Raw genomic sequence first — 27178 nt, 5'->3', positions numbered from 1 at the left:
GAAGATCCCAGTTGAGAGGAAATGGAAGCCTAGCTGGAATACAAAAAGTCAGGGCCAAGAACTGGAAGGGGATGGGAGGAGGAAGTGTTAAGGAAGACTTCCAAGGCTCTGACTGTGCAAATGCGTGCAAGGTGCTGCTTTTAATAAGGTAACAGGGCCAGGTCAGGGGCGAAAGGTAGAAGAAAATGATGCCAACTTAGGAAATATTGCATTTTAGTTGTCAGGGATAGGGTATTAGGAAGTGATATAAAGCTGGGAACCATTACACTTTGATGGTAAATAAAGCTTTAAGTGCAAATGAGATTCTGGTGAATAGAGAAGTACCTTGCAATTTAGAAAGAGTGGAGGACAGCAACTTAGAATCAGCCAAGTAAATGGAGTAGTCAGGGAAGTGGGAAGAAAGCTTAAGACTAAGGAATTCAAGAAAATAAATGTTTCAAGGAAAATGGAGACTTCAATAATGTAAGAATTGATAAAAGATCAAGCACAAAGAGAACTAAAAATGACCAATATGTTTTGAAATATAAATATCATAAGTGGCTTTAGAAAGAATAGAGTGATGGGCACAGAATCCAGGTGGATATGGATTGAGGAACTGGTGAAAGGTGACATGGAGGCAGAGAGTCTAGGTAAGTCTTTAAAGACGTCTGCTGTGAATGGAAATGAGAAAGAGGAAAGCAACTAGTTAGGGTCACGAGAGGTTATCGTACTTTCTTTTAAGATGGGAGTGGCTTGTCATGTTTACTCTTGATTGTATGGATTAAAAGGGAAATATTGATCAGACAAGAAAGAGAAAGGGAAATTGGTAGTATATAATCACTGAGAAGTCAGGGTCCTGGGCCAACTTGGTAGGGATGACCTTGGAAAGCAGAAGGGATACAGGAAGAGAGAGCAGACAAAAGTGAACTTTCAGAGCAGGTGGTAGAAAGGTGGAAGTGCCTGCCAGTGCTTTCTCTCTCTTCCAGGAGGTCACTTAAAGTACTAGGTTCAGGGAGCTGGATATTTAAACAAATAGAAGATTCTAATAAAATGTGAAATGGCAGATAAAGTCATCAACTTTGGATTCAGACAGACCTGGCTCTCTACCACTTAATAACTTGTAACCTTAGACAAGAGGAACCATCTTTCTATTAAGTCTCATTTATTTGACAAACATTGAGCAATTATGGTTAACCAGCAGGAGTATACCTGAAATGCCAAACAAATCAGATAAAGTTCGTGAATTCAAAGACTTCACCAGCTATTGAAGGAGTAAAATGAGTCAGACAAAATTATCACAGCAGAAAAAAGAAGTAGGGTGAAGGAAAGCATTGGGTATTCCAGAATTCCATTCTAGTATGGCAGGGAGAGAGACAGAACCAACCTAGATAAAGTCTCAGTTTCCCTGCTGCAAAATGGGAAAAATCAATCAATTAGTTAATAATAAACTTTACATAAGGCAACATGGTATGGTGTCTATAGCACAACAGTTTACCAATAAGTTCTACTTTCCTTCCCTAGAAATCCTCCTAGTACAACCGGAACTATTAAGGAAATATATGCAAACTTGCCACTTACCACAAGCTTCCACTTTTTGCACAATTTTTACTTTCTCCATGTACCTTGAGAAATATTTTTCCCTAATAATGGCTAGGAGCTACTAAAACTGTCCCTGATAGCTAAAGTCCAACTTAGAAAAAATATATAAAACTAACAGTGTCTTATATAGAGAATTGTAGCCACAGCATATGCAAAGATTTCACAAATTTTATCTCTTCATTTATTTCTCTTTCATGATCATGAACAGATACAGCTGGGTCCTGGATGTTTGAATCCACAATTTCTTCAAATAAAAATGAATGTCCAATATACCTGTTAGCATCTGAACTGCAAAGAGATAGCACCCTATCTTTTTGATAATGAAGAAGATTAATAAACTCACATTATTAAAATGACCTGATCTGGCATCTCAAATGAAATCACCAAGGTTTTGATCCTTCACTGGATCCCTGTGGGATACCAATGTCACGTCTGAACTAACCTAGTGTTTCATTTATGGGAACAAAATAACATATTTAAGACCATATAGCAGCCTTGAAACACATGATCCCACAAAGGAGAGAAAGCTTTTCCCCTATAAATTCAAGGCAACTTTCTTTCACTTTGTATTGAATTTGAGTGGATCATCCCCAGTCCAATATTAAAGCAGTGGCACCCAACAGAACTTTCTGCAATCACGACCGTGTTCTCTAACAGCGCATGTGGCTACTGAGCATTTAAAATGCAGCTGGTATAGCTAAGAATCTGTATTTTGCATCTCAAATTTTTAATTCATTATTTAATTTTTTACCCCACATATACTCGCCCATCTGCTCTGGGACCAAGAATGCTATGTTTTCACATCACTGGTCAGATTCACAGGATCCATACAACATGGATCCCTATGTGGAAATTCCAAGCACAGGCTTCAGCAATTCTATGATGAATCACTAACAATGGGCATTGTCTTAAAGCTCAAGCATTTTGTAACTGCTTTTCTACATCTCCAAAAATAAATGTATGGAGGACTTTCAACTTTTCCCAGGACATGTACCTAGAGGCTACTACACCGGACAACACAGCTCTATAGTAAGGGATGGTGGGATTAAACTGTTTGACTAAACTAATTGGTGCCCACTGCCTTGAGCTGGGTTAGAAGTTAATCCCATTCATTCCACAAAGGGTAGTCACCATGTGTGATGTCTTGGAGCCCACCATTTTTATTTCCCAAAGATTAATGGCCCAATTCAACATGAAATCCTTTGCAGAGAAATCATATTTATAAATCTTACCTAGCACAATGCCATGTGAAAGTCACTTTGGAATAATCACCTTTGAAAGCTGAGGGGGGCTGTAGGGTTCATGCGTTTCAGATCCATATTTCACAGAAAAGACAGGGACTCAGGGCAGCATTTGCTTTGTTTATGGCAGTTATGAGCAGGGTCTAGATAGGCTGACCTATAGCCATTTTTCTACTGTAAAATTCACTCTCTATGCCACAGCACTCTATTTGGCCCATGGTGGCAGAATTAACTTCATTCTACATGAAGCTTCATAATCATTAACTTATTGCAGCTTCCAGTAAAGGATGATGTTACTGTGGAGGTCCAATATTTTACACTCACAAGTCTAAATGAGTCTAAAAGGTCACGTAAAAGAGGTAGGCCATCCTGCTGGGGACGGGGGCTGAGTGGAAGAGACCACATGCCCTAGTTAAAGCAGCTGCTGCTCTGCTCCAGTCAAATGTGGCCATGGACGTAAGTCGGCCAGTGCTGCTATACCATCAGATAAGAAATTAAGGTTTGGGGGCCTCCCTGGTGGCACAGGGGTTAAAGACAGAGCTAACAAGCTATCACCAGCCACTGCAGCATGAGTTTGATCCCCAGCCAGTCAAGGAGGTGACCCACATGGTGCAGCAGACATCTCCTGTCTCGCGCTCTGCTCCCCTCAGCAGTGTATTTCAGTAGATCAGCCTGTTCTGTTCCCCACTCTGTTTTTAAAATAAACCTTCAAAAAAAGAAATTAACTGGATCTTTCCAAATCTTTGAAAAAAAAAAGCCAGATTTATAGTCAAACATCCCAGATTTTGAAATGCTGGGCAATCATGTTTACATTTTTAATATGCAACGCAGGCTAAGCAAGGATTGTGAATGAGTTTGGCCTGTAGTTTGCACCTGTGGTACAGATTTATAAAGTCCAAATCACTGAAAATCAAAGCCTTCAGGATAGCTGGTGGTGGTGGCCATGTGTTCCCACACAGGCCAACTGATAGCTTTCAACTGCAACTGTGTCTCAGGGCTTTCTCACAGACTGGAGTCCATTGGTCTGGAGCTCACTTCTTTACCAAAAGGGGCTGGCAAAAGTACCCAGGATATAGCAGCCCCAGGGAAAGGTTGATTGGTGGGAACTGCTAGGTAAACACCACAGCATCCTCACCCCTCAATTGAGATAATTCCAGAATTCTCCAGTGGGATGCCGAAAGTGCAAGGTTAAAGGTGATAACTCACCCTTTATTGGCTGCCTTCCCTTTCCTGTCTCACTTCCCCACTGCCCTGCTCATTCTTCATGGGGCCACCTTCCAAATAAACTGCTTGACCTTCAGCCCTTGCTTTGGGATGAGCTTCTAGAACTCAACTGACAGAAAACAGAAACTTAAAAATGTATTCTCATGTTTTTGTTCTGATCTTAATTTTTTCCCTCTAATAGTAAAATATATCAGGGCTAAATTGTATGAAAAAATTTATAGCAGTCTAAATTTCCATCCACTCTAGAATTCTACATCTCAATATTCATAATACAGGGCTGACTACTGCCCTCTTGCATAATGAAGATATGCTATAGGAACAAATGTTCACTCAAAAATAGAATCCATTATGTATACCAGCAGAGCCAGTATTTTTTTTAGCATAGCAACTAGTTCTGCCCCATAAAACTTTTCATTGAAGCATCCACTTAAAACAGGTGTGTTTTTTGTCATAATGCAATATAAATTCCAGACCATGGTACATAAGTACGTGGACAGTTTTGCATAACGCTGATGAGAAATCTCATGCAAAATCAACCTCATCATAATATACATTGTCTATAAAAGGAAAATGAAATCCATAAATACTAATGGGAGAAACATGATCTTTTCTCCTCTCGAATGTATTCTTTGTTTTTCTGTTTTTTTGGTTTTGTTTTTTGTTCTGCACAGAACTGGGGTGTAGATCAGAGGAGCTGATGTGGGAGAGGATTCACTCGAGAAAGAGCGGGGAGCAGAGCAGGCAGAACCACTGAAATACACCGCTGAGGGGAGCAGCAGGCAAGACAGGAAAGGTCTGCTGCACCATATGTGGGTCAGCTCCTTGGCCGGGGATTGAACTCATGCCATGTTGGTAATGGCCCTGAGACTTAACCTTTAGGCCACCAGGAAGGCCCCTCAAATGTATTCTTTAGAAGTGACTAATACACAGCTTTCTGTCACACCTATCTATGATTTGGCTTTCTCTAGTTTCCCTTGTAGGTTTAGGTGTTGTAGTGCCAGGAACGGGCACAGAGCAGGTTTTATAGGATCCAGCAGACCGGGTAAAGGAGGAGTCAGAGTCCTTAGTGGCTTTTTGCAGGTCTTTTTATTGGGATTTACCGGGTACACAGCAGGCAGGGGTGCTGGGTGGCCGGGAGGCTGGCAGGCCTCCCAGCCCCCAGCAAGTCTTCACTCTATCTGAGTTCTCCGGGCCTTCTCTCAGCTTCTGCTTCTCTTGCTTCTCTCTCGGCTTCTCTTTAGGCTGCTGCTCGTTCTTGGCTTCTGCTGGCGTCGCCGTGACGCCGCCCTTAAAAAGCACAGTCTTAGCCCAGGTGAATCCCATCTACCAATGCCCACACCCTAGTCCAGGTGCCCGCCATCAGGCATGCATTCAGGACCGCAAGGATCCATCATCCATCCTGATGGCAGGAGGGCAGAAAAGCCTGACATTTTCTTTACCCTACAGGTGTCAGTAAGGGAAGGATTCCTACAAATTAATAAGCAATGTTATATGGATGTAATTTAAGAAGACATCATCTGCACTTGTATCCATAACACACATTTAAGTTGTAAAATAAAATAATAATAAAAAAATCATTCTTAAAATCACATCCACTTAATTAAGACTGTAGCTAATTAATCATGTATTGAATTTACACAGCAACTTGGTATGAAAGAAGATCTAAAAAACATAAATATAAAGGTTAATGCACAGCATTTGAAAGCTGCACACATATTCAGAAAGAATAAAACAAATAGCTAATGTCTGGGACATTCAGAGAATGGGAAATTAAATGAATTTTAATCAACTGAATATAACAAAAAATATCTATTTTGATTCAGTCTTGGATATTGAGGCTCATTCTAAAAAATGCTAGTAATTTCCTGCCTTCCTAAGTACAGAATAGGGAATATTAGTCAATCATAGCCAAATAATTCAGAACCTTGAAGGGTCTCAGGGTGCTCAAGCTAAGTATTACTTCTGATAGAAGTTATGCCATAGACAGGAAAGGTAGAGTGAATCCATCATCTCAGAAAGTTTACTAAATTAATTTGCGATGTCAGTTTGTATTCTATCACTGTTCACCTCAGCTGTACAGTAAAATTGAAGGAGAAACTCTCAGGAAAAATAATAACAGTTCCAATGTCCTGACCACACCCCAGAGTAATTAAAGCAGACTCTCTCGGTGTGAGGCCCAGGTATCTGCATTTATTGAAGCTCCCCCAGGTGATATTACATGTGCTGTCCCAAGTTATGAATCACTTCATGCTGTTGACATCTTACTCAAAAATGCAATATACCTATTAAGGTTTCTTTTCAGACAAATCTAAGGAAAATTACCTGTCAGGGAAACTTAAATTTACACATAAAACAGGTGCTTTAAAAAGTACTCTGGTGGCAACACCTGAGGGAGGTTGGGTGCAGGGGAGGAGGGAATCCTGTACTTCCAAAATATCAACAATAATATAAGCCTATGTTACCTCAATTTCAAAAAGAAATTACTTTTTAAAATATTTTTTGAAGATTTATTTATTTATGCATAAAAGAGCTGGAGCGCGAGAGGTGCTGGGGGGTGAGAGGATTCACCAAGACAGAGTGGGGAGCAAAACAGGCAGATCTACTGAAATACACTGCTGAGAGGAGCAGGGGGCGAGGCAGGAGGGTTCTGCTACACCATGTGGGTTGCTCGCTGGCCGGCTGGGGAATCGAACTCATGCTGCATTGGCTTGCAATAGCTTGATAGTGCTGTCTTTAACTCCTGTGCCACCAGGGAGGCCCCTTTAAATATTTTTAAAAAATAAAAACCAAAGTCTTGAGAGGCAGGACACAAGTCAGACTGCCTGGATTATACTCCTGCCTCTGCCTCCAACCAAATGCACAACAAGGAGTCACTACTCACCTTCTGGGTATGTCAGGATGCTCCTCTGGAACTGGGGATCATTAAAGCACAGTCCTCATTGACTTATGGAAATGGTTAAATGAGTGTGTGTGAGAGAGAGAGAGAGAGGGAGTGTGAGTGTGTGTGTATGTGTATGTGTGTGCGTGTGCACGCGCACTGCACATGCGCTTGCTTGTGTCTGAGACCAGGGGTTGCTGGAAAGCACCATATGTGTTTGCTATTATGGGTGATAATAGTAACAATGATAACAATAATTGAAAGATATGTGCCAATCAAATTACTGCATGTTCTAAGTACTTACAAAGAATGAGTATAAACGTCCTAAAAAATTATTGTTACAAGTTTTTGCCTTTTAAAATTATTTAAATAAAATAAACAATGTGAAAATAGGGAAAATAGAAAGAATAATTATAGTTTTTAGTTTAACTAGGTAAATGCTTCAATAACTTAACTGGCCATCTAATTTCATTTTGCCAAAAGGAAAAAATAAGTCTTGTTAGCTGATTAAATACAGAAAGAGCTTGACAAGGATCCCACCAAAAGGATCAAACAATCTGGGATTGGCAAGAAAATGAACTAGAGAATAACCAAAAATACCCACTTTATCTACAACATCTGTAATTCAAACAAAGGAACACAACATTATGTCAATATCAAGTATCTGGGAATTCTATTCACAACAAAGGCAAATGGGTTTTCCACACATCAGGAAATAAAAATTTGAATAATATTCAAAATGCATTTCCTCTACACCTTCCTCAATCCAGTGTCTCAAATTAATTTTGGTATCAAAAGTTACAAATGTCCCATTACAATTGCCTCATAGCATAGAAAGCATCTATTTTAATTTCTCTTATAAGACTGGGAAGAGCTAAATAGAAGCAACTCATAAAACTAAGACACAATTTTGTAATTACATCATATTAGGAGTAATGAACTTTGAATTAAAGCCAGGGTGTTTTGTATTTATAAAATCTGTTTTATATTCAAACTAGCACTGAGGTTGCTACTCACATGATGAATTGCTCTGATGGTGACATGAAAATCATATTAATGCACTTCTGCCCCACAAATAATTCCAAAGAAACTGCAACAATGCCATTTCATAATAAGCAGACTGATTTTAAAATACACTTTAAGATGTTAGACTTTGATTAGAAATTCTACTTAAAAAAAAAATCCATGAAGAAAAACTTCCATTCCTATGACATTTATTCTACAGTGTGTAAGCAATTATCTCATCTGGCTAGCAGGAGTTCACGGAGGGAAAAACTGGAGATTCATGGAAGTAAAAAGAGATAGTGTTAAGAATAAATCTGGTCATTGATGATTTAAATTATGCTCAAAAACACTAAAGTTTTAATCTTTGAGGATCTAGTCAATATGAAGGAGGAACCAACTGATGCCAACATAGCTGTGATAGTCCTAAAATGATTATCTTAGAAAAAGACACCACCAACCACATGGAGTCCAGTCCTTTAAATCAGACCTTTTCCAGACCTTTAAATCACCTTAAAGTTTATTCTGTAAGATGCTTCAAATTCCTAAGGGTCTAAGAAGCTTTCACCTATGATGGAGTTTTTATTGGTGAATTACACTCAGAGGAAAAATCTTCTAACCAATAAATCCCTTCTTATATCTTTCATGGTTCTGTTCCCAAAACATCATGAAATACATAAATAAATATCTTATTTGCCCAAACAGATCTACGCTTGAAAGCATTAGATCAAAAGACCACAGCAGAGTCTAAACAGAAAACAAGTCACTATTACCTTGAAGAAGAAAAAAAGATTTTAAAATGTACATAAATATATGGTCCCTGGCTTTTAAGACAGTACATTTCTGTTCTTTAACAATTACTTAGGGACATGGGCGAATTGTTTAGTCAGAGACTAATTGTTTATTATATGCCAATAATGGAAGTCAACACAATTGGACCTTGAGCTCATTATGCTCAGGACATAGCAAGGTAAAGACAAATACTGTGTGATATCACTTCTATGTAGAATCTAAAAATAGAAGGGAAAAATTCAAACTCATAGGAACAGAAAGAAAAGTGGTTGCAGAAACTAGGGGTGGGAGAAATAAGGAGATGAGAAAAGGCTGCAAACCTTTAGTTAGAAAATACTGATCTGAGGATGTAGTACATAATATATGGTAGCTCTAGTTGGATGTGCTCATTTACTCAATGGGGGAATCCTTTCACAATCTGCATGTGTATAAAACCATCTTGATGTATATTTTAATAACCTACAATTATTTTGTCAACTATCTCAGTAAAGATGGAATTTTTAAGATAAAGATAGAATAAAACAAAAATTAATTTTTACAAAACCACCATAAAGGATTGAGTTCAGAAAATTCCAGGCACAGTGCTAGACACTTCATGTATCACATTTCATAACAACTCTAAGAGAGTAAAACCCAATCATACAGATGAGGAAACCAAGGATTACACTGTTGAGATTCACCAGAGATTACTCATTTAATAAGAGATTGAGCCAGAATCCAAAACCACATCTGTGTGACTACAAAACTGGTTTTCCTTTTGTTTTTCTTTTAGTCATTGTATTATTTTTTTTATTGAGGTAACATAGGTTCACGACACTGTTTATGATTCAGAAGTATAAGTTCACATCTCTCTTCAGATGCATGTTACCACACCACACCCACCACCAAGGTGTTGTTAACTAGCTTCCTGCCTTCCAAGTTAGGACTGTTTAAAGAAAATTGCCATGATTTAAAGTATTCACCAAATAGCTTCCAATGCCTCTTACTAAATCCTTAATTAGGGAGCATCTCTATTAAGCTGTTAAATGTTAAGCATCTCTTTTGAGCAATTCCTATATAAGGATTCCAGTAAAGTCACTTTATTTTACAGGTAGTTCCAGAAGATATCAGGAGTAAGAAATCTGCACAGCAGGGGAAAGAAGGCCATAAAGGGTATGTTTTCAAGCCAGATATCATTGTGTGTCCATAGACTTAATCCCATTGTAAAGTTCTGGGGAAAACATATGCATGCACCTTTGAATTATCCCACACAACAGGTGACAGAGCTGGGGCTTTAGACATGGACTCTTTGGGGCGGGATGGTGCTAATTCCCAGGAACTTCCAGGCAACAGCAGTGGTGGAAAAGTGAGCTCTAGAGATGTGGGAAAGCAAAGGAAGGCAAGTGCTGGCCACAAAGGTACAACTCGTGACCTCTGGAGTACTAAGAAGAAGGCTACAGCTTTTGTGCCATGTCTGTGCTTCTTCAGTAATAAGGAAGAAAATTCAGGTAAGGGAAAAGACTTAGTCCACAAATACTGCCAGTTAGTTGGCTGTGTACTGCTCCAGAAAAAGAATAATCATCCCAGCACCCAGAAAGCAATCCTCACTACTATTTTGCTGTTTTCTAAGGTAATTTCAGGTATTATTTCAGGCTTTGGGAGAAGTGAATAAATAAAAATGAAGAGTTGATTTTCATAATTTACAACTCCATCAGTACATTAACAGTACATTCTGCCCCGACTGACCACACAAAACAAAAGTCAAAATTAATGTTTCTGAGATATACTAGGGAAGTATGTCTGAAAGAGGAAGCACTATTGTTAACAGATGATTAATGATTTGCATGGTGCCCACTGGTTCTTACTGAAAGTAGACTACTTTCTAAAAGGATATTCCCAGATTTTCTTGTGGAGTGTTACATTACATCAGGCAAAACACTTTTGAACTCTGGACTCTTATGCTGAAAAATGTTGTGATTTATGTAGATATTTAATGTTTAAACTTTGCTTTAAATTCCATATAGAAATTGAAGGTTATGATAAGAAGTCAGTTGCCAATAACAGAAACCTAAACATCAATGGGTACAAGGATCTCAACTGTTGCCTTATGCAAAAATCACAAGAGAACAAGATGGCAGATGGACTTGGGGGTGGAGCAAATCCCTCCTGTCCTTAGTCCCTAGAAAAGTCTGAATATGCAGGCATAAATTTATGCTTATAACCTAGGACCGAGGATAAACAGAAAGAGCTGCACATGCTAAATCAGAAAGCATAAGAGGCAGATGACAAAAGGAATAAAAATGAAGTTGGAAATGACATCCAGAAGCCAATGGGCATGTAAACCCAGGGGTGGATATATGGGTCATCCATACCCGGCGACGGAGGTGTCAGCTCTAGTAGTGCGAGGGAAGCTTCAACTCAGGTCAGCTTACAATCCCTGCGGCCAGCTCCCTGATCCTCCACACCCTGAGCCAGAAGAAAGCCACAGAGACAAGAAGCCAGCACAGCTGGCTCCAAACAGGAAGAAGAGGGAGCTGTGAACATATTTCTACCCACTTGAAGAAATTAAATTTAGAGCTCCACCTGGGGCGAGAAATCCCATACTGCTAAAATAATAACGAGGATGCAGAACAATGCTATTTCATTAAAAAAATAAAAATAAAAAAAAATAAAGGTGTTACCTTGCATCCTCCTGTGAGGACACAAGAAACAGCAACCTGCAACAGGGCCCACACCAGAGTCTGACGGTGCTCTCAACCTAATCTCAGGCTTCCAGTCTCCAGAACTGTGAGAAATATATTTCTGTTCTTTGTAAACTACCAGGCTGTGGTATTTTCATATAGCAACCCAAATGCACTAAATCAATTGCACATGGTTATAAACCTAAGTAATAATGATGATGATGTGGAGGAAAGACCTTAAATAAAGCAAAAAAACAGCCAACAAACCCTGAAATAGAAATATATCAAAGTTTAAAACATCAAGGTCTTTTGTTATGCAGAAGTTAATACCTATGAAATTCAAAGACAAGACGAAAATATTTGCAACATCTATAATATTAGTGCAAGAATTAGCATCTAGAATACAGAGAGCTCTCCATACAAGGCCAAAGGACAGTAAGTCACAGCAAGCAGAAATGACCCATATCTATGGGGAAATATACAGTTTATAATGCCATTTGCCACAACATGGATGGAGCTAGAAGGAATTATGCTCAGTGAAATAAGTCATCAGAAGGAAAAAGAAAAATATCTGATGGTTTCACTTATAGGAGGAATATATGGAACCAAATAAGACATCAGTGTAAAAACAATAATAACAGTACAAATACAACAAAGCAAAAATGGACAATTATAAATCCTGCAGGGGAGGAGGAGGGAGAGGGATCAGAGGGAGGGATGGAGAGAGGGAGGAGCACAGGGGACTGAGGTGATGGTGCACAGTGCATTGGGGAAGGAAACTCTATGGGGACTACACCTGATATACCTGAGAGGGGGAGGGGGGGGGGTGGGAAGCAAACATTGTTTAAAAACAAACAATAATGTAAAATAAACAATGATGTAAAATTAAAAAAAACATAATTTACTAGCAAATCAAGTGATGTAGCACAAGGCTACAAGTTTGCATCTGATTGGCAAAATTAAAGTATTTCCTAATAGTGTATCAGTGGGGTTGAGTGAAAAGTTCCTCTCACACAAGATTGGCAGGGTTTTAAAATGGCACAACCATTAACTAAAATTTGGGATATGTATAGCCTTCAATCAGCAATTGTACTTTGGAGAATTTACCTCAGGGAACCCGTGACCCATATACCCAGAGAGGGAGACACAGGGCTGATTATTATAGGATTATTTTCTGTAGTCCCCAATTAGAAAGCAATACCAAGAGCCCATCGATGAGGAGTGTTTACTGTTTCAGAAAATTTAGTAAACCATCCATGGGATATGATAGAGCACCATAAAAGAAGAGGTACAGTCACATGTACTTCCATGAAAAGTTCTATAGGTCACATTGTAAAGTAAGAAGCAAGTTTGTAAAACAATAAAAATAGCATGATGTTCTTTAGAATATAATCGTCGATATAAATAAAATAAAATGAAGTATTTCCATAGTTTTGCATACACAAATTTATTTAAAAAGGACCTGGGAAGAGACCATGAAACTGTAACCAGTAGTTGATGCTAGAGACAGCCAGGGACAGGGAGTCAGTGGCAGGGGGAGCTTAAGGATATTTAAACTATTTGACTCTTTTACCAAAAAAAAGTTATTTATACATTATCCACAAAATTAAAAATGAATAAAATCTGTAACAGGAGAGAGAGAAAGTACTAGGTGTCATTTAAAATGTGCATTTTTCTTCCTATTACTTTTTTAAATTTAATTATGTTTCTCAATCCTATCTGCCTTCTCCCTTCCCCACCCCAAACTCCTGTTTTAGGGGTACAAGGAAGAGTTTGGTGAACTGTACTGAACTTCCTGGATCTGGACTAGCAGTGACTAGTTTTATTTTTACTCCAACCTTGGCAATGAAGCAGGGCATCAAGTTGCAAAGCAAAGGCTCACTTTGTTTCATATTCTAGCAGGATAGGTTTTTATTAGCTCTTTAACATTGACCCCTTTTTTCCTCTTTAGCTTCCCTTTCAAAATTGGGATGCAGATTCTTCCTGTAGTTCACATGGTTTTCATGGCTAACACTTCCAGGGTTGGTTTCTGGTCCCAATATGGTACAGCTTCAAAGAAAAGTCAAAGCCTAATATAGGCAGCCTCTTCAATACAGAGCCTGTGCAGAAGCCCCTTTTCACACAATTATAGACAACAGATCCTATTCTTGTGATGCATACTGACATTAAAAAAAAAAAAACACTGTACTTCAAATAATCATATTCAAAAGCTCATTTTTGACTAATTACAATCAAATAAGATTTATAGAGTAAATAAGATTTATAGAGTCAGCAAAAAAGACAGAAGGATAATTAAAATAAGTTGAGAGCTGGAACCAACTATAAGCAATTATTCCTTAAGATGATCTTCATATGTATCTTCTTCCACTCATTCCAAATATCCTTTCACTGTTACACCAAAGCACATTTTTGCTAAAAATTACATGCTGGGTATGGTTTTTAATTCCAAAGTCTTTCATCTGTTCAGTCTGTCTGTCTTCTTTGCCACCTATTATTTCCATGGTGACAGACCAAAGAAGTCAGTATGTCATTGTCACGCAGGGAAAACTCAGTGGATTGAAATAGGTGGCTCTGGCACGTGGTATAATTTAACCAAGACAGTAAAGGGGATAGGCATAAGTTTTGCATAATGTGAGGATTTTCCTTCAGGGCTACAAAAAAGAAAGATCTTGCAACAATATTCTTGACCAAGAGCTTCTTAAAGCTACTTGACTAGTCTCTGAAGAGAAAGGCTTCAAGAAGTTATGAATTAGGCCACTTGGTACAGGTTTCATTGACTGTGGAGAAGCCCAAAGGGAGATGAGAAGAATATAACAAGACACACCAATGCTATCTTCTAAGCCCATGGGAAACACAGCATCACAGATAATCAAGAGAGAACCATAAACATGTATTTCTTTTAGAAGAATATCTATAATGCATGTCATAGATCACATTAAGACTAATTGTCAGGAAAGATATTTTAAAGAAAGTAGACCTCTAGAGCCTCCCTTGTGGCACAAGGGGTTAAGACACAACCTATGAAGCGATCCACAGCCACTGCAGCACTGGACTTCGATCCCCAGGCCAGGGAGCTGACCCACATGGCGCAGCAGACCTCTCCTGACTTGCCCACTGCTCCTCTCAGCAGTGTATTTCAGTCAGTCTTCCTGTTCTGTTTCCCATTATCTCTGATGAATCCTTTCACCCCACCCCTCACCCCACACCTCTGGCCTACAACCCCAGTTCTTGTATGCACAAATAAATAAATATAAATCTTTAAAAAAAAAAAAAGTAAACCTCTAATTACCATAATGATTCTACTGTTCATTCAGCTACCTTCAAATGATCTTATGCAAAATCATGTACTCAAAGCTTAATGTGGTATCCCTCATTGTGAGCTCTTTTCTTGGAGCAGACGGTTACTCTAACATTATCACTTAAGGGAGTTCACCTCCTAGAAAAGGATGCGTCATTCATTCTTGTTCCAGGACTGGGCTTAAAGCCAGAATAAGATGACAAACTAGGAAGCATGAAAAGTTTAATGTTTTTCTTAAATCCTCCCATCTTTTAGGTAATGATATATGATCACTTACTAAAAAATAAACCTGGCAACTCTGCTCTATGACAGAGGAATAACTGAAGTATCTAAAAAGTAAGAACAAAATTTACCATCTCTTCGCGAGAACTATAAGATTAATCTCCATGACAAGAAAAGCAATAAGGAAATAAAAATAATTGCTAACACCTTTATTTGTTTCAATTGGTCATAAATAGCATTATAACTATGAAAAACTGGTTGGTATAAAGAAATTGAGAAAAAATTTCCTGTTTTAAAATTAAGCATGAGTCAAAATACTGGCTTCAAGGAACAATAGAGATGCATTAAACAGCCTTCAGTCCTAAACCTTCTCTCTTAAGCAACAAAATATTTATGATTGGTCTTAGAGAGAAGCTTAACTGAGTTGCCATGAATTATTAAAAAACCCCAAAATATCTTCTGTTGCTTTTATAGACGCTTGATTTACAAGTTGAAAAATAAAACTGACAGTTTAGTTTCTTGTACAAATACCCAACCTTTAAAAATGCTCTAAGCATTATAAATATATCTTTCATGAATATAGCCTCAACAGTGTAAAAATAGCCTTTAGAAAGAAAAAAAATAAGCCTCGTTCAAGCCATTGTTTTATACATAACAGCAGGAAACCAAACAGAATGTCAAAGACAAAGTGATTAACACACCCACTAATAAACATGAGCATTAAGTATGAAATCTTATTCAAACACACTTTTTGACATTCTATGTTTTAGCTCCATATCTTTGACCAGAGATAATTCCAGAGCATCAACATTCAGAAAGTAACCCCTGACAGACAAGGCTAAAATTTGCCTTTTGGAAAACATGCAAAAGCCCCACTCAGGACTGGCTTTAGAGTTCAGACATTACTTTCAACACCTTCAGAGTGTTTACTCTTAAGTATTACCTGGACCCCAAATGTGTTATTCACAGGGCAAGTTCCATATCACTGCTTACAGGTAAAATTAAGGTTGTCCCAAAAGCAGAACTGAGGTGGTCAATCTCCAATAACTTTGGGTTCCAACATGGGGTTGTGAAAGAGCTATCAGCACTCCACAATTAAGTTTCACCTTCAGCAGTAACTATGCAGATATTTTGTGGATTTCAACATATAGTTAGCACTGTCAAGAAACTCTATTCTTTCTCTCCAAATACCAGAACTTAGAGGGACAAAATATTCTGTATTATGTGGTCTTGAAAGTTTAAAACACAGAACTGTGGCACTGACACTTGAAATAATAACCACTCTCTAGGAATATTCTTGTCTAAATGCTCTTTAAATTTCAAATAAATAAAGTTCTGTAGATAGTCTTCTTTTTTAATAATTCAACATGAATCATCTCAACTGTTTTCATAATAAATAAGATCATTTATGATATGGTGGTCACAAAGTTAAAGGGGGAAGAAATTCCTGAAAAGTTGAAGGTATCTTACTCTTGATTTTCTAATATAAACAAATGATCAAGATCAAGTTCCCACCAAGTCTGGGAGAACGCTTAGTAAACAGCAAAGCAGTGAAAGAAGAGAAAGCCAGAGTCACAGACATACGGTCAAAAGTGCCTTCATCGTTCTTTATGGATGAAGTTGGGAGGAAGTTGGGATGAGCAAGGGAATTAAATCAGTAATACCACTTACTTCTACAATAAATTATTTCACATTTCTTTGTTCTTGTCCTAAAAACACTTTCTAGGATATAGCACATCTGATATTTCAAACCAGAGTCCTTGAAAAATCATAAGACACTTCTGCCTCACATTTGCTTTAATTTGGAGAGCCTGACAAGATGGTGCCACAGTAAAGACGCCAGGCTCAGTGCGCCTCCTCCACGGACAACCGGATCACAGAGGAGCAGTTAGTAATCCCTGAAGGGAAAATAGAGATGACCACAGCACATTCTAGGAGCAATGGCCCGGTGGAAAGGGGTAGGAAAATCTTTGAGTGAACTGTGGTTATAGTGACCCCGGGGTGGTACAACCCACAAGAGAGAGGGGCAGCTGCTGAACAGAACCCCCTACAGTTGCTGACTCGGGACACATGCCAACACTGGGGTCTCATGAGATGCAGCACTGGATAAAGGGGTACACAGAGTTGGCACCCAGGATAGAAGAGGCACTGTTTGAAAGTTACAGGAGCTAGGGTGCAGATGGAGGATTCCTGGCTTAAACCTGAAGTTCTCAATATAGCACAGTTGGAGTCTGAATCAGCGAGTAGGAGAAACAGGTCAGATCACCTGTTTCTTCTCATAGAAAAGGCTACTCAAAATCCAGGCTGAGATAGTCAAAACACTTTGCCAAACCCACCCCCACTTCAATGCTAAAACCAAACAACAAATGAACCCTTGCACAAACTAGAATTTAAGCACCTAGCAATAATAGGAGCAAATACACAGAATAAGGCTCTGTGCTGGAGAAGAGCACCAGCAGCCTGTGACTCCTTATCAACTATTAACCATGCGCAGCACTGCATCTAGTGCTCAAAAATAGCCTGCAGTGGAAGCAGACAGGAAACTGTAAGAGACACTAAGAAAGAGAGCTGACCAAGGGGAAAGGATCATGGTGGATCCCCAGCATAGCTCTGGGACACACTAGAGGTGATCCTAGTGCCCCAGGATCTATACCTGTTACCCCTCATTGGTTCCAGTTCTTCCATTACTTCAAGGTGCAAAGGCAAGAAGAGTCTGAAAGTCTCTAAAATTAAAACTAAAACTGAGGAGACAGGAGAACATAGCACAAATGCTGAGGCAGCAAAAAGAAAAAGAAAAAAGTTAAAAAACAACAACAACCGGAGAGAAGTCTGGATCCAGCAGAACTGCAGAACACGACGGAGAGGAGTCCAAAGTATCAGTTATAACAATGCTTATGAAACTCAAACAACACAGGATATAAAACAGCAGCAGAATAAAGAAAATATGAGGCAACTACAATTAGAAGTAACAGAGCTTTATAGAAATACTATAAACTGAATTAAGGTTCTCTTTAATTAGAATCTTCAAAGAAATCACAAATGAAATAAATACATTTATGTAGATAAGACAAATGCATTGCAAATCAGCAACTAATTGGAAAATGGAAGACAGACATCTCATGTCTTACCTTGTTTTGATCTGTCCAGTAAAAGAAAAATCCCTGAGGGTCAGTCCTCAAAATAATTGGAGTGACGATAGTGGAGTCCTAGAAATGTTAGAATAAACACATATATTACTCAGCATTCAAAAAAGATAAACACATGCAATTTGCAGCAACATGGATGGCGCTGGAAGGGATCATGCTCAGCGAAATAAGCCAAAAAGAAAAAGAAAAATACCGGATGGTCTCACTCATAGCAGGAATCTAGAAAACTTAAAAAAGGGACCAGGAAAATGAATAACTATAAGAAAGTGAAAATCAAAATCAACAAAAAACTATGAACCAGAGACACTTTTAGGGGGGCGGGGGCGGGAGGGGAGGGATTGGGGTCAGAATGGGGGGGCTGCAATTGTATGGGGAATATAACAATAAAATTTATTATTAAAAAAAAAAGAAAAAAAAATCATGAAAATGTAAAAAAAATAATAATAATAAAAAAATAAACACATATATCACTGTGGAAGTCACTTAAAACAAGTAGTAATTGTTCAGCATTTCTCCAAGGTCATCAATTACTAATAAACATTTCCAAAATATTAGACATGGTATCTTGAACTTCATAGGATTATTAATTACATAACTGGGGCACTTCACCAATAATTAAAATATGTGGCTATTATATGTAAAGGAAAAGACCAGTGATGCATATATTTACCAATTAGGACAAGTTTTTAAAGGCATTAAAGGCATTGACATGTTTCTATTTAAAAGCTATATTCGGCCTCCCTGGTGGCACAGGCCTGTGCTGCTGTCTGCAGCCTCTGCAGCACAGGTTCAATACCAGCGGCCAGGGAGATACCCACATGGTGTGGCAGACCTCTCCTGTCTGGCCCACTGCTCTCCTCAGCAGTGTATTTCAGTTAGTCTGCCTGTTCTGTTCCCCACTCTGTCCCTGGTGAATCCTCTGACCCTCCAGCTCATCTGGCCTGTAGCCCAGTTCTTGTATGCATGAATAAATAAATCTTTAAAAACAAACAAACAAAAAAAACTATATTTAGGTTTCCAAATAATTGTAATACATTGTAATGTGTACATCATTACATATTTTTTTCTGATGGAAATTATCCAAAATCCACTCCTAAAGATAATATATTAAATTACATTTGTTCTGTAAAATGATTTTTAATTGTACTAAAGAGAGTAAACATAGCATTTGGGCATTGCAGTTTCCAAGGTAACAGTCAATAAGGCCATCTTTCTACATATTCAGGGAAATACACTCAAAATTTTTGTGAATTTAAATTTCACACAATAAAATAAAACATCATAGATCGTCTTCCGAATTTAAAGCATGTACATTATAAAGCAAAAACTGCATGCACTGTGATTATATTAAACATTTCTAAAATATGTGTTCTTTCTTTTGGCTATTTTCAGAAAGGCATACCATCTGCACAACAAAATACATGAAACTGGATATGAATTTTTATACTAAAATACTTAGGTCTTTGCAGGAATTGCATATTTTAAAGAAACATAAATTACCAAATTATTCAACATTTTCATATAAATTGTTACTACAGTATGTCATATCCTCTATCTGATCTATCTTCTATCTGTCATATCCTCTATCTATAATGACAATCAGAACTTGCAGAGATAATTTTGGAATTTGGGATTGTTTTTCTGATGGGTAAAGCAGATTGATGCTTTTAGGGTGCATGTTAAGTTTTATTGTAAGAACCAAGTTCTTTAGTCTGTTCCCTCTCCCTGCCTCATTCACATACCATGACTGAAAAAAAAAGAGAGAGAATAATAACGCCTATCTCAGAGGATTTTTTTGTGTGTGTGAGAACTGAGTAGGATAATTTGGGTAAAGCACTTGGACCAACACTTTCCACATTTTTTTATTATTATAGTAGATTGTGTTTGAAAATTGACTTATGAAACATTAAATAAAAGTTTGTCTGACATTCTTTGTTATTGTAGTAACATAAAATAAAATCTACCATTTTAAGTGTAAAGTTCAGTGGCACTAAGTACATTCACAGTGTTGTACAACCATCACTACCATTCATCTCCAGAACTTTTCCATCTTCCCCACTGAAACTCCACATTCATTAAACACTAACTGCCCACTCCCTCTACTCTCCAGTCCTGGCAATCATCATTCTATATTTTATCTCCAAATCTGAATACTCAATGTAACTCATATAAGTAGAATCAAATAATATTTGTCCTTTTGTGTCTGGCTTACTTCACTTAGCATAATGCATTTAAGTTTGATCTGTAATGGGGCTTATATAGGAATTTCTTTTTCAAGGGTGAATAATATTCTGTTGTGTGTGTGTGTGTGTGTGTGTATCCCATTTTGTTTATTCATTCACTCTTTGAAGAATATCTGTGTTGTTTCCAACATTTTGCTGTTATGACCACAGTCTACAACTATCTGTTTGAGCCTCCTTTTAAGTATATTCCTAAAGTGGAAGAGCTGAATTACATGACCACTCTGTGCTTAATTTTTGAGAAACTGTCCTTCTATTTAATCCCAATAATTAAGATTTACTCTTCACATACAGTTTGAAAAAAACATATTTTTCAGACACAAAGATGTCAACCTACTTTACCTCAACAAACATCATTAAGAAAAAAAATAATTAAAATTTTTAAAAATCTTTTACAAGGATTGTGCTATTGTATAAAACTTCAGCTGGAGTTATAAATTTTCAAGTTAATTTTAAATGTCAAAATAAAGGACATCTGGAAACAAATTTGCTATTATAATGAAAGAATAAATTAAAATGTATTTTAGGTTTCTTCTATGAATTACCTGCATAAGAGTTCAGAGCAATATTTCCAATAAGTCATAGCAATATTTTCAACTGTCTTATCACCTACTCTTCTAGATTTGAGCAAAACAAAAGCTTCCCACAGGCTTCCCACACCACATAACCCCACTTCCACGTGAATTTGGAATCAAGCTGTAGGTAGAACTTATTCTCAGGTAAGTTCCTTATCAGGGCTGACAAGAGTGTCTGACAAGATTCTACCAGAAAATCTAGTGATAATTCACAGCAAGAATCCCAAGACAATCAAACATTTAAGTTAAAAGAGTAAAACTATTCAAATGTATTATGTCAGAACACTGAACGAGGCTGCTTCATGTGTTTCAAATACTGTTATTTTTAGTTTATTCCTTCTCCTCCTTCAAAATTAAAACCCTTTGTTCAGTATTTTCTTGACCCGATTCTTCCGGCCGTACTTCCTCTGTTAAATGAACATTTATCTCAGCTCCCTGCCTGCTTCCTCCATAATCACCTCTAACATTCCAAGATCAGCTGGAACTTGGCATTCTTGCCACGCAAGGCAGGCTTTGACCCAGAAATACATGAATATCCATTTTTAATTCCACCTGCTTTTTTTTCCCACCTCCCACATAGCTGCCAAGTGTCTATATTCTCTCCATATCAAAGTAGCCACTCAACCCACATCTCAAGTGTTCCTACTCGTCAGAACATATGCTCTAGTTTGAAGTTTAAACTATATGGTCATCCTTCATTTCCAAGGCAACTGAAGATGAACTGTGACTCGCAGCATTTTATTGCAGAACAATGGAGAAAACTCCTAGATTTTTTTTTGTAGCCTTTTTTCTTCCATCAGTATCTAAAAGATACACATTCCACAGATTTTGTCTTTTTCAAACTTTTGGGTACATCAGATTTTCTGGAAGGGCTTGTTAAAACAAAGATTCTGGATCCTTTCCCCTCATTTACCAGGTCTAGGATAAAGTCTGAGGATCTGCAGCTCTAAGAAGCTCTCAATGCTGGTGCTGCTGGTGCAGAGACCACACTGATATCCGTGCATAAGCCTACAATGGGTGTAGCTTTTAGTTTTTTAAAAGATAAAATGTGAAAATAAAGCAAATGATTATTTAAAAAAGAATAATATACCCTAAAGAAACTGGAAGGAAATGACAAAGCACAAGTCCCTCCCAATACCAGAATATTCTTTATAAAAATCCCTGACAGAAAAATCAGACACATCCTGAACATCTGTTCTGAGTCTATCACTGCCATAGGAACCTTAAGTAGATTTCCTCATTTAATACTTATACTAATTTAAAAGTCAAACACTATTAATATCCTCAACTATACAAATAACCCAAAGTCTGGGTTAAATAACTTTCCCCAGGAAACCCAGCTAAGCTTCAAGGGAAGCACTGGAAATTAAACCTTTATGTACATCAGCACACCAGTGTTAGTCAACATTTCTTCACTACTCCCTGCTAAGGAGCCTTTTTATATATTTATTTTCCTAAACATCCTTCATGAAATTTTAATACCAGAGTTATTCTGAATAATATCAATTTATATGTTGTATGTGTGTACATGTATGCTTCATGCAAAATTTTCTAAAAAGAATAAAAAGATGTTTTTGTCCATCAAGAGCTTTTTTTTTTTTTTTTCATTTTTTTGGAGGTCATTTGGGCCCAATTGAGAATGAAAGCTCTGTGCTGTGCTGTCCAATGTGGGCTCACTAGCCCCCTGTGGTTACTGATCACTGGAAAGTATGTTTGACTGAGATGGTCTATGAGAATAAAAACAAGAATGCAAAATATTTCATTAATAATTTTTGATATTTTTTAAAACATATTGGGTTAAATAAAAAAGTTATTAAAATTCATTCCACCTGTTTATTTTCCCACCTATTTCTTTTGACTTATTTTGATGTGATTTCTAGAAAACTTTAAAGTTCCTACATGATCCAACTTATATTTCTGTTGGGTTATTCAGGTCTAAACCTTCATGGGACAATAAGTTTTCTTGTTAACAAGGAAATCTCTTTAACAAAGCAAACCTGGTCAGCTTATTCCAGTTAGAAAGTTTTGATTTTTTTTCCATGTTAGCAGCTGCAATCTCATTTTAACATCTAAGTGTTAATATATACTTCAAACATCTAAATAGAGGCATCACGTTGCACCCCTACACCAGGTTGAGCTGTGTTATGGGCTAAACTGTGTCCCCCTCCCCAATACTTAAGTCCCAACCACAATATCTCAAAATGTGATGTAAGAGAGAGGGTCTTTGCAGAATAATTAAGTTAACAGGAAGTTATGATGAGTCCTGATCCCATATGACTGGTATCCTTATAAAAAGAGGAAATTTAGACAAGGGCACACATAGAGGGAAAACTCAGGGAGAAGTTAGTGAGTTATAAGCCCAGGCAAGAGCCCTGGAACATAGCCGTCCTCTCTGGCCCTCAGAAGGAACCACCTCTACCAACACTTTGTTCTCAGACTTGCAGCCTCTAAAACTGAGAAATCTCTGTTCCTTCAGCAACACAGTCTATGGTACTGTTATGACACCCTTAGTCGCTGAAAACAAGTGATAACCTTAAACCTTAAGGCTAATATGAAGGCCTGGTTCACATATCCACAGCACGTCCCTTGAGGCCATTGTCAGAAAGTCTCTTGGCCAATGTTGACCAAAATACTGACTACACAATCAATCTGCACCCTTACACTATCACAAGAGAAAGCATGTGAATCTGGTTGTGCACTTCTAAACTAATCAATATCACAGAGTCAACAAGAAAAAATAACAAGTGATGTTCCAGAGGGATTGCCCAAGACTTGCATCAGGAAGCAGCAGAGCCAAGTAAAACAAATACATACATTGGGGTAAAACAGCTTATATAAAGTGAAACAAATTCTAATAGTCACAGGAAAACAGATAGGATGTCCATCAAAGGTCAGCAGTGTGGTCCTGACTCCAAGACACACACACACACCCCACACACACACACACCACACACACATACACACACACACGCGCGCGGCAGCCTTATGGTGTTAAATTAGAATCAGTGAAATAAAAATTCTATGTGGGTCAGTGTTGATGAGAATTTTCTTCCAAGTGGCTATCCAGCCTGAAATTTCCCCAAATAAAGGAAAGCAGAGGAGGTAAGAAGGCCCATTCAAAAGAGGATGTAAAGCAATGGAGAGAAGCACCATCAAGCAATGTGCCTTTTACCGATAGGTATGAAAAACTCTTTTAACACATCACAGGGAAAAGGTAGAGGCATGGCTATCCAACGCCACGAAAGGAACTTCAGATACCTGTATTTGGGATACAAATGAAAGCCCAGCTCCCCAATTAACCAAGGTGCTTATTGTTTAGTGGTGGCAGCAGATGAGTAAACCAATCATTTCAATAAGAACTAGCTCTGATGGGTGTCAAGTGCATCTCACTGTGATTCTAATTTGCATCTCCCTGATAACTAATGACTAAGGATGTTGAACATCTCATATGTTCATTGACCACATGGTATGTTTGTATACGTGGGTGTGCGCACAGGTACATACAATAACTGAACGCTTTCTGAATTAAGATTTAATTCAGTGGTTTAAAGTTTAATCAGTGGTTCTCAATTGGGCAATGTTGCACTTTAGGGAAATCTTGGTGATTTTGGTTGTCACTCTGAAGGTTTTTGCTCCCGGCATGTGGTGGACTAAGGCCACAAAACAGCTAGCTGGCCAAAATGTCCACAATGTTTTGTTAAGAAATATGGTTTTCATGGCTTCCTGTTGACTTTATGATAAAGTCAGCACCTGAAGCAGTATATGTACAGACCCTTGCCACCCTGTCAGCATTACCTGTGTTTCCAAGCTCCCCACTTGCTTATTCTGCTTGGTCCACAAAGACCTCTCCTCAGAATGCCCCTTTGTGCTATTCCCTTAGCCTGACACATTCTCCCTGTTAGGATGGCCTAAGTCCTACTTATAACTCAGATCTTTCTATAAAAAGAACTTCTCCAGAGAAACCATCCACACTTCTTACCAGTTGTAATGAAATAGTTACCCCCCCCCCTTTGTTCAGCATCTCTCTCCCCCATAGGATACAAGGGCCATGGGGCAGAGACCGAATCATCTATCATTATAAATCCACGACATCAGCAGAATGTCTGCTTATAAGCAGCATCAATACATATTTAAAGTATGAATACTGAATGGATGGATAGCTACTGCAGGAAAAGAAGTGAGACAAATTCTGCAGTACCTTGGCAATAGAAATCTCAAAGCAGCGGTAAAGGCTTGGGAGGGCAGAGCAGCCATGGGTGGGATGTGAAGAAAAGGAGATATGAGTATAAGCTACACTTTCATTATGGAGAGGAGTTAAGGGAGAAGGTAATAAGTAAAGGAGGAAGTAGGGTTGGATTTTATGCTGGAGTTTTTATGACTAAAGGCATATTGATAGGTTTATAGAAGTACTTCAACAAAGACATTCACAGATACTGTCAAAGATGGGGGATACTAACAAAGCCAGGAGTCAAAGGAAGTAAGGAGCAGGCACCCCAGAACACTGAGAAAGTGCACTGCTATCCCAGGGACAGGACAGATGAAAGAATGCAGGGGCGCAGGATACTACACTATGAGTGGGGAAGGGAGGAAGTCAATACCAGTATCCCAGGGACTTCTATTTCCTCTCTACAGAGGGAATAATGCAGGTGGAAGTTTTATTATGAGTAATAACTTTATCAGTCTTTAATCTGATGTTTTTCTAATTTTAGCAATAAAGTTCATATATTCATTTTTCTATATGAATCATTGCATGATAAAATTTTTTTTTATAATTTATCAGTCTATTATCCTGTGACATCCAACCCTTTTGGGTTTCTTTAAGAAATTTTCACCATTAAAAAAAAAAAGAAATTTTCACCATTGAGAATGATATTGGCTATGGGCTTGTCCTATATGGCCTTTATGAGGTTAAGGTACCGTTCCTTACTGTTCCTTGTATCCCGAGAATTTCAAGTGCCTTTATCATAAATGGGGCTTGTACTTTGTCAAAAGCTTTCTCAGCATCTATTGATATTATCATATGGTTTTTACATTTCTTTTTGTTGATGTGTTGGATTACGTTGATTGATTTTCAGATGTTGAACCATCCTTGTGTCCCTGGAATAAATCCTACTTGGTCGTGGTGAATTATCTTATGGATAATTTGTTGGATTCTGTTAGCTAAAATTTTATTGAGGATTGTTGCATCAATGTCCATTAGAGAGACTGGCCTATAGTTTTCTTTTTTTGTGTTTTCCTTGTTTGGCTTTGGTATTAGTGTAATGTTGGCTTCATAGAACGTGTTTGGTATTATCCCCTCCTTCTCAATTTTTTGAGTTTATGAAGGATAGGCACTAGTTCATTTCTGAATGTTTGGCAGAATTCATTTGTAAATCCATCTGGTCCTTGGCTTTTGTTTTTGGGGAGGGTTTTGATCACCATTTCAATGTCACTGCTTGTAATGGGTCTGTTTAAGTGTTCTATTTCTTCTTTATCTAACTTTGGGTGATTGTAAAGTTGTAGGAATTTGTCCTTCTCTTCTAGATTGTTGAATTTGTTTGCATATAACTGTTCACAGTAGCCTGCACCCTATGTTTATAACTGCATTATTTACAATAGCTAAGCTATGGAAACAACCCAAATGCCCAAAAATAGATGACTGGATCAAGTAGATGTGGCACATAAACACAAGGGAATATTACTCAGCAATCAAAAAAGATAAATTCATGCAATTTGCAGCAACATGGATGGAGCTGGAAGGGATAATGCTCAGCGAAATAAGCCAGAAAGAAAAAGAAAAATACCTGATGGTCTCACTTATAACAGGAATTTAGAAAACCTAAATAAGGGACTGGGAAAAAGACTAATTATAATAAAGTAAAAATCAAAATTAACAAGCAACTATAAACCAGAGTCACACTATGGGGCTGAAGGGGGGGAGGAGAGAGTAGGATCAAGACAAGGGGGGTTGGGAATTGTATGGAGACTAAAACCAAGATGAAAATGCATACATTATGCAAAACTGAAAAATGTTGTAAAAAATATATAAAATTTAAAAAAGGGAAAAAAAGAAATTTTCATTGTAACATCAGTGCATATATGTGAGCATCTCTTTCAGAAAAGGAGAGACATGGGTCACATCAGAATAAGAGATGCAAATACATTAAGCACCATCATTTTCAGCAAATACTGAATCACTATTGAGTATACACTCAACCTTATACCAGTGCCTTGTCAGCTCTGTATTGACAATAAACATTTTACTTCTCAAACTCACATGAAGAAACACAATTTATGAAGACCATTAGCTTATGTAGGACTCCAGGAAATTTCAGATGGAATG

The 27178-nt window shown here is 37.8% G+C and overlaps 1 protein-coding gene across 2 annotated transcripts in view; it reads right to left on the bottom strand.

Annotated features, from left to right (window-relative positions):
• The window catches only part of PLCB1 (phospholipase C beta 1), a gene marked incomplete at both ends in the record, with an annotated part of 613641 nt that overhangs the window by 576687 nt on the left and 9776 nt on the right, over nt 1-27178 (bottom strand). For both annotated transcript variants that reach the window (XM_084247878.1, XM_084247879.1), the window contains one exon: nt 18024-18101. In XM_084247878.1, the coding sequence (XP_084104004.1) occupies nt 18024-18101 (78 nt within the window). The remainder of the gene's footprint in view (nt 1-18023; nt 18102-27178) is intronic.

The sequence above is a fragment of the Talpa europaea genome, assembly GCF_964194135.1.
Source record: "Talpa europaea genome assembly, chromosome: 11".
Classification (NCBI taxonomy): Eukaryota; Metazoa; Chordata; class Mammalia; order Eulipotyphla; family Talpidae; genus Talpa; species Talpa europaea.
The sequence above is the reverse complement of the archived record's forward strand: the minus strand, read 5'-3'. Positions and strand labels throughout refer to the sequence as shown.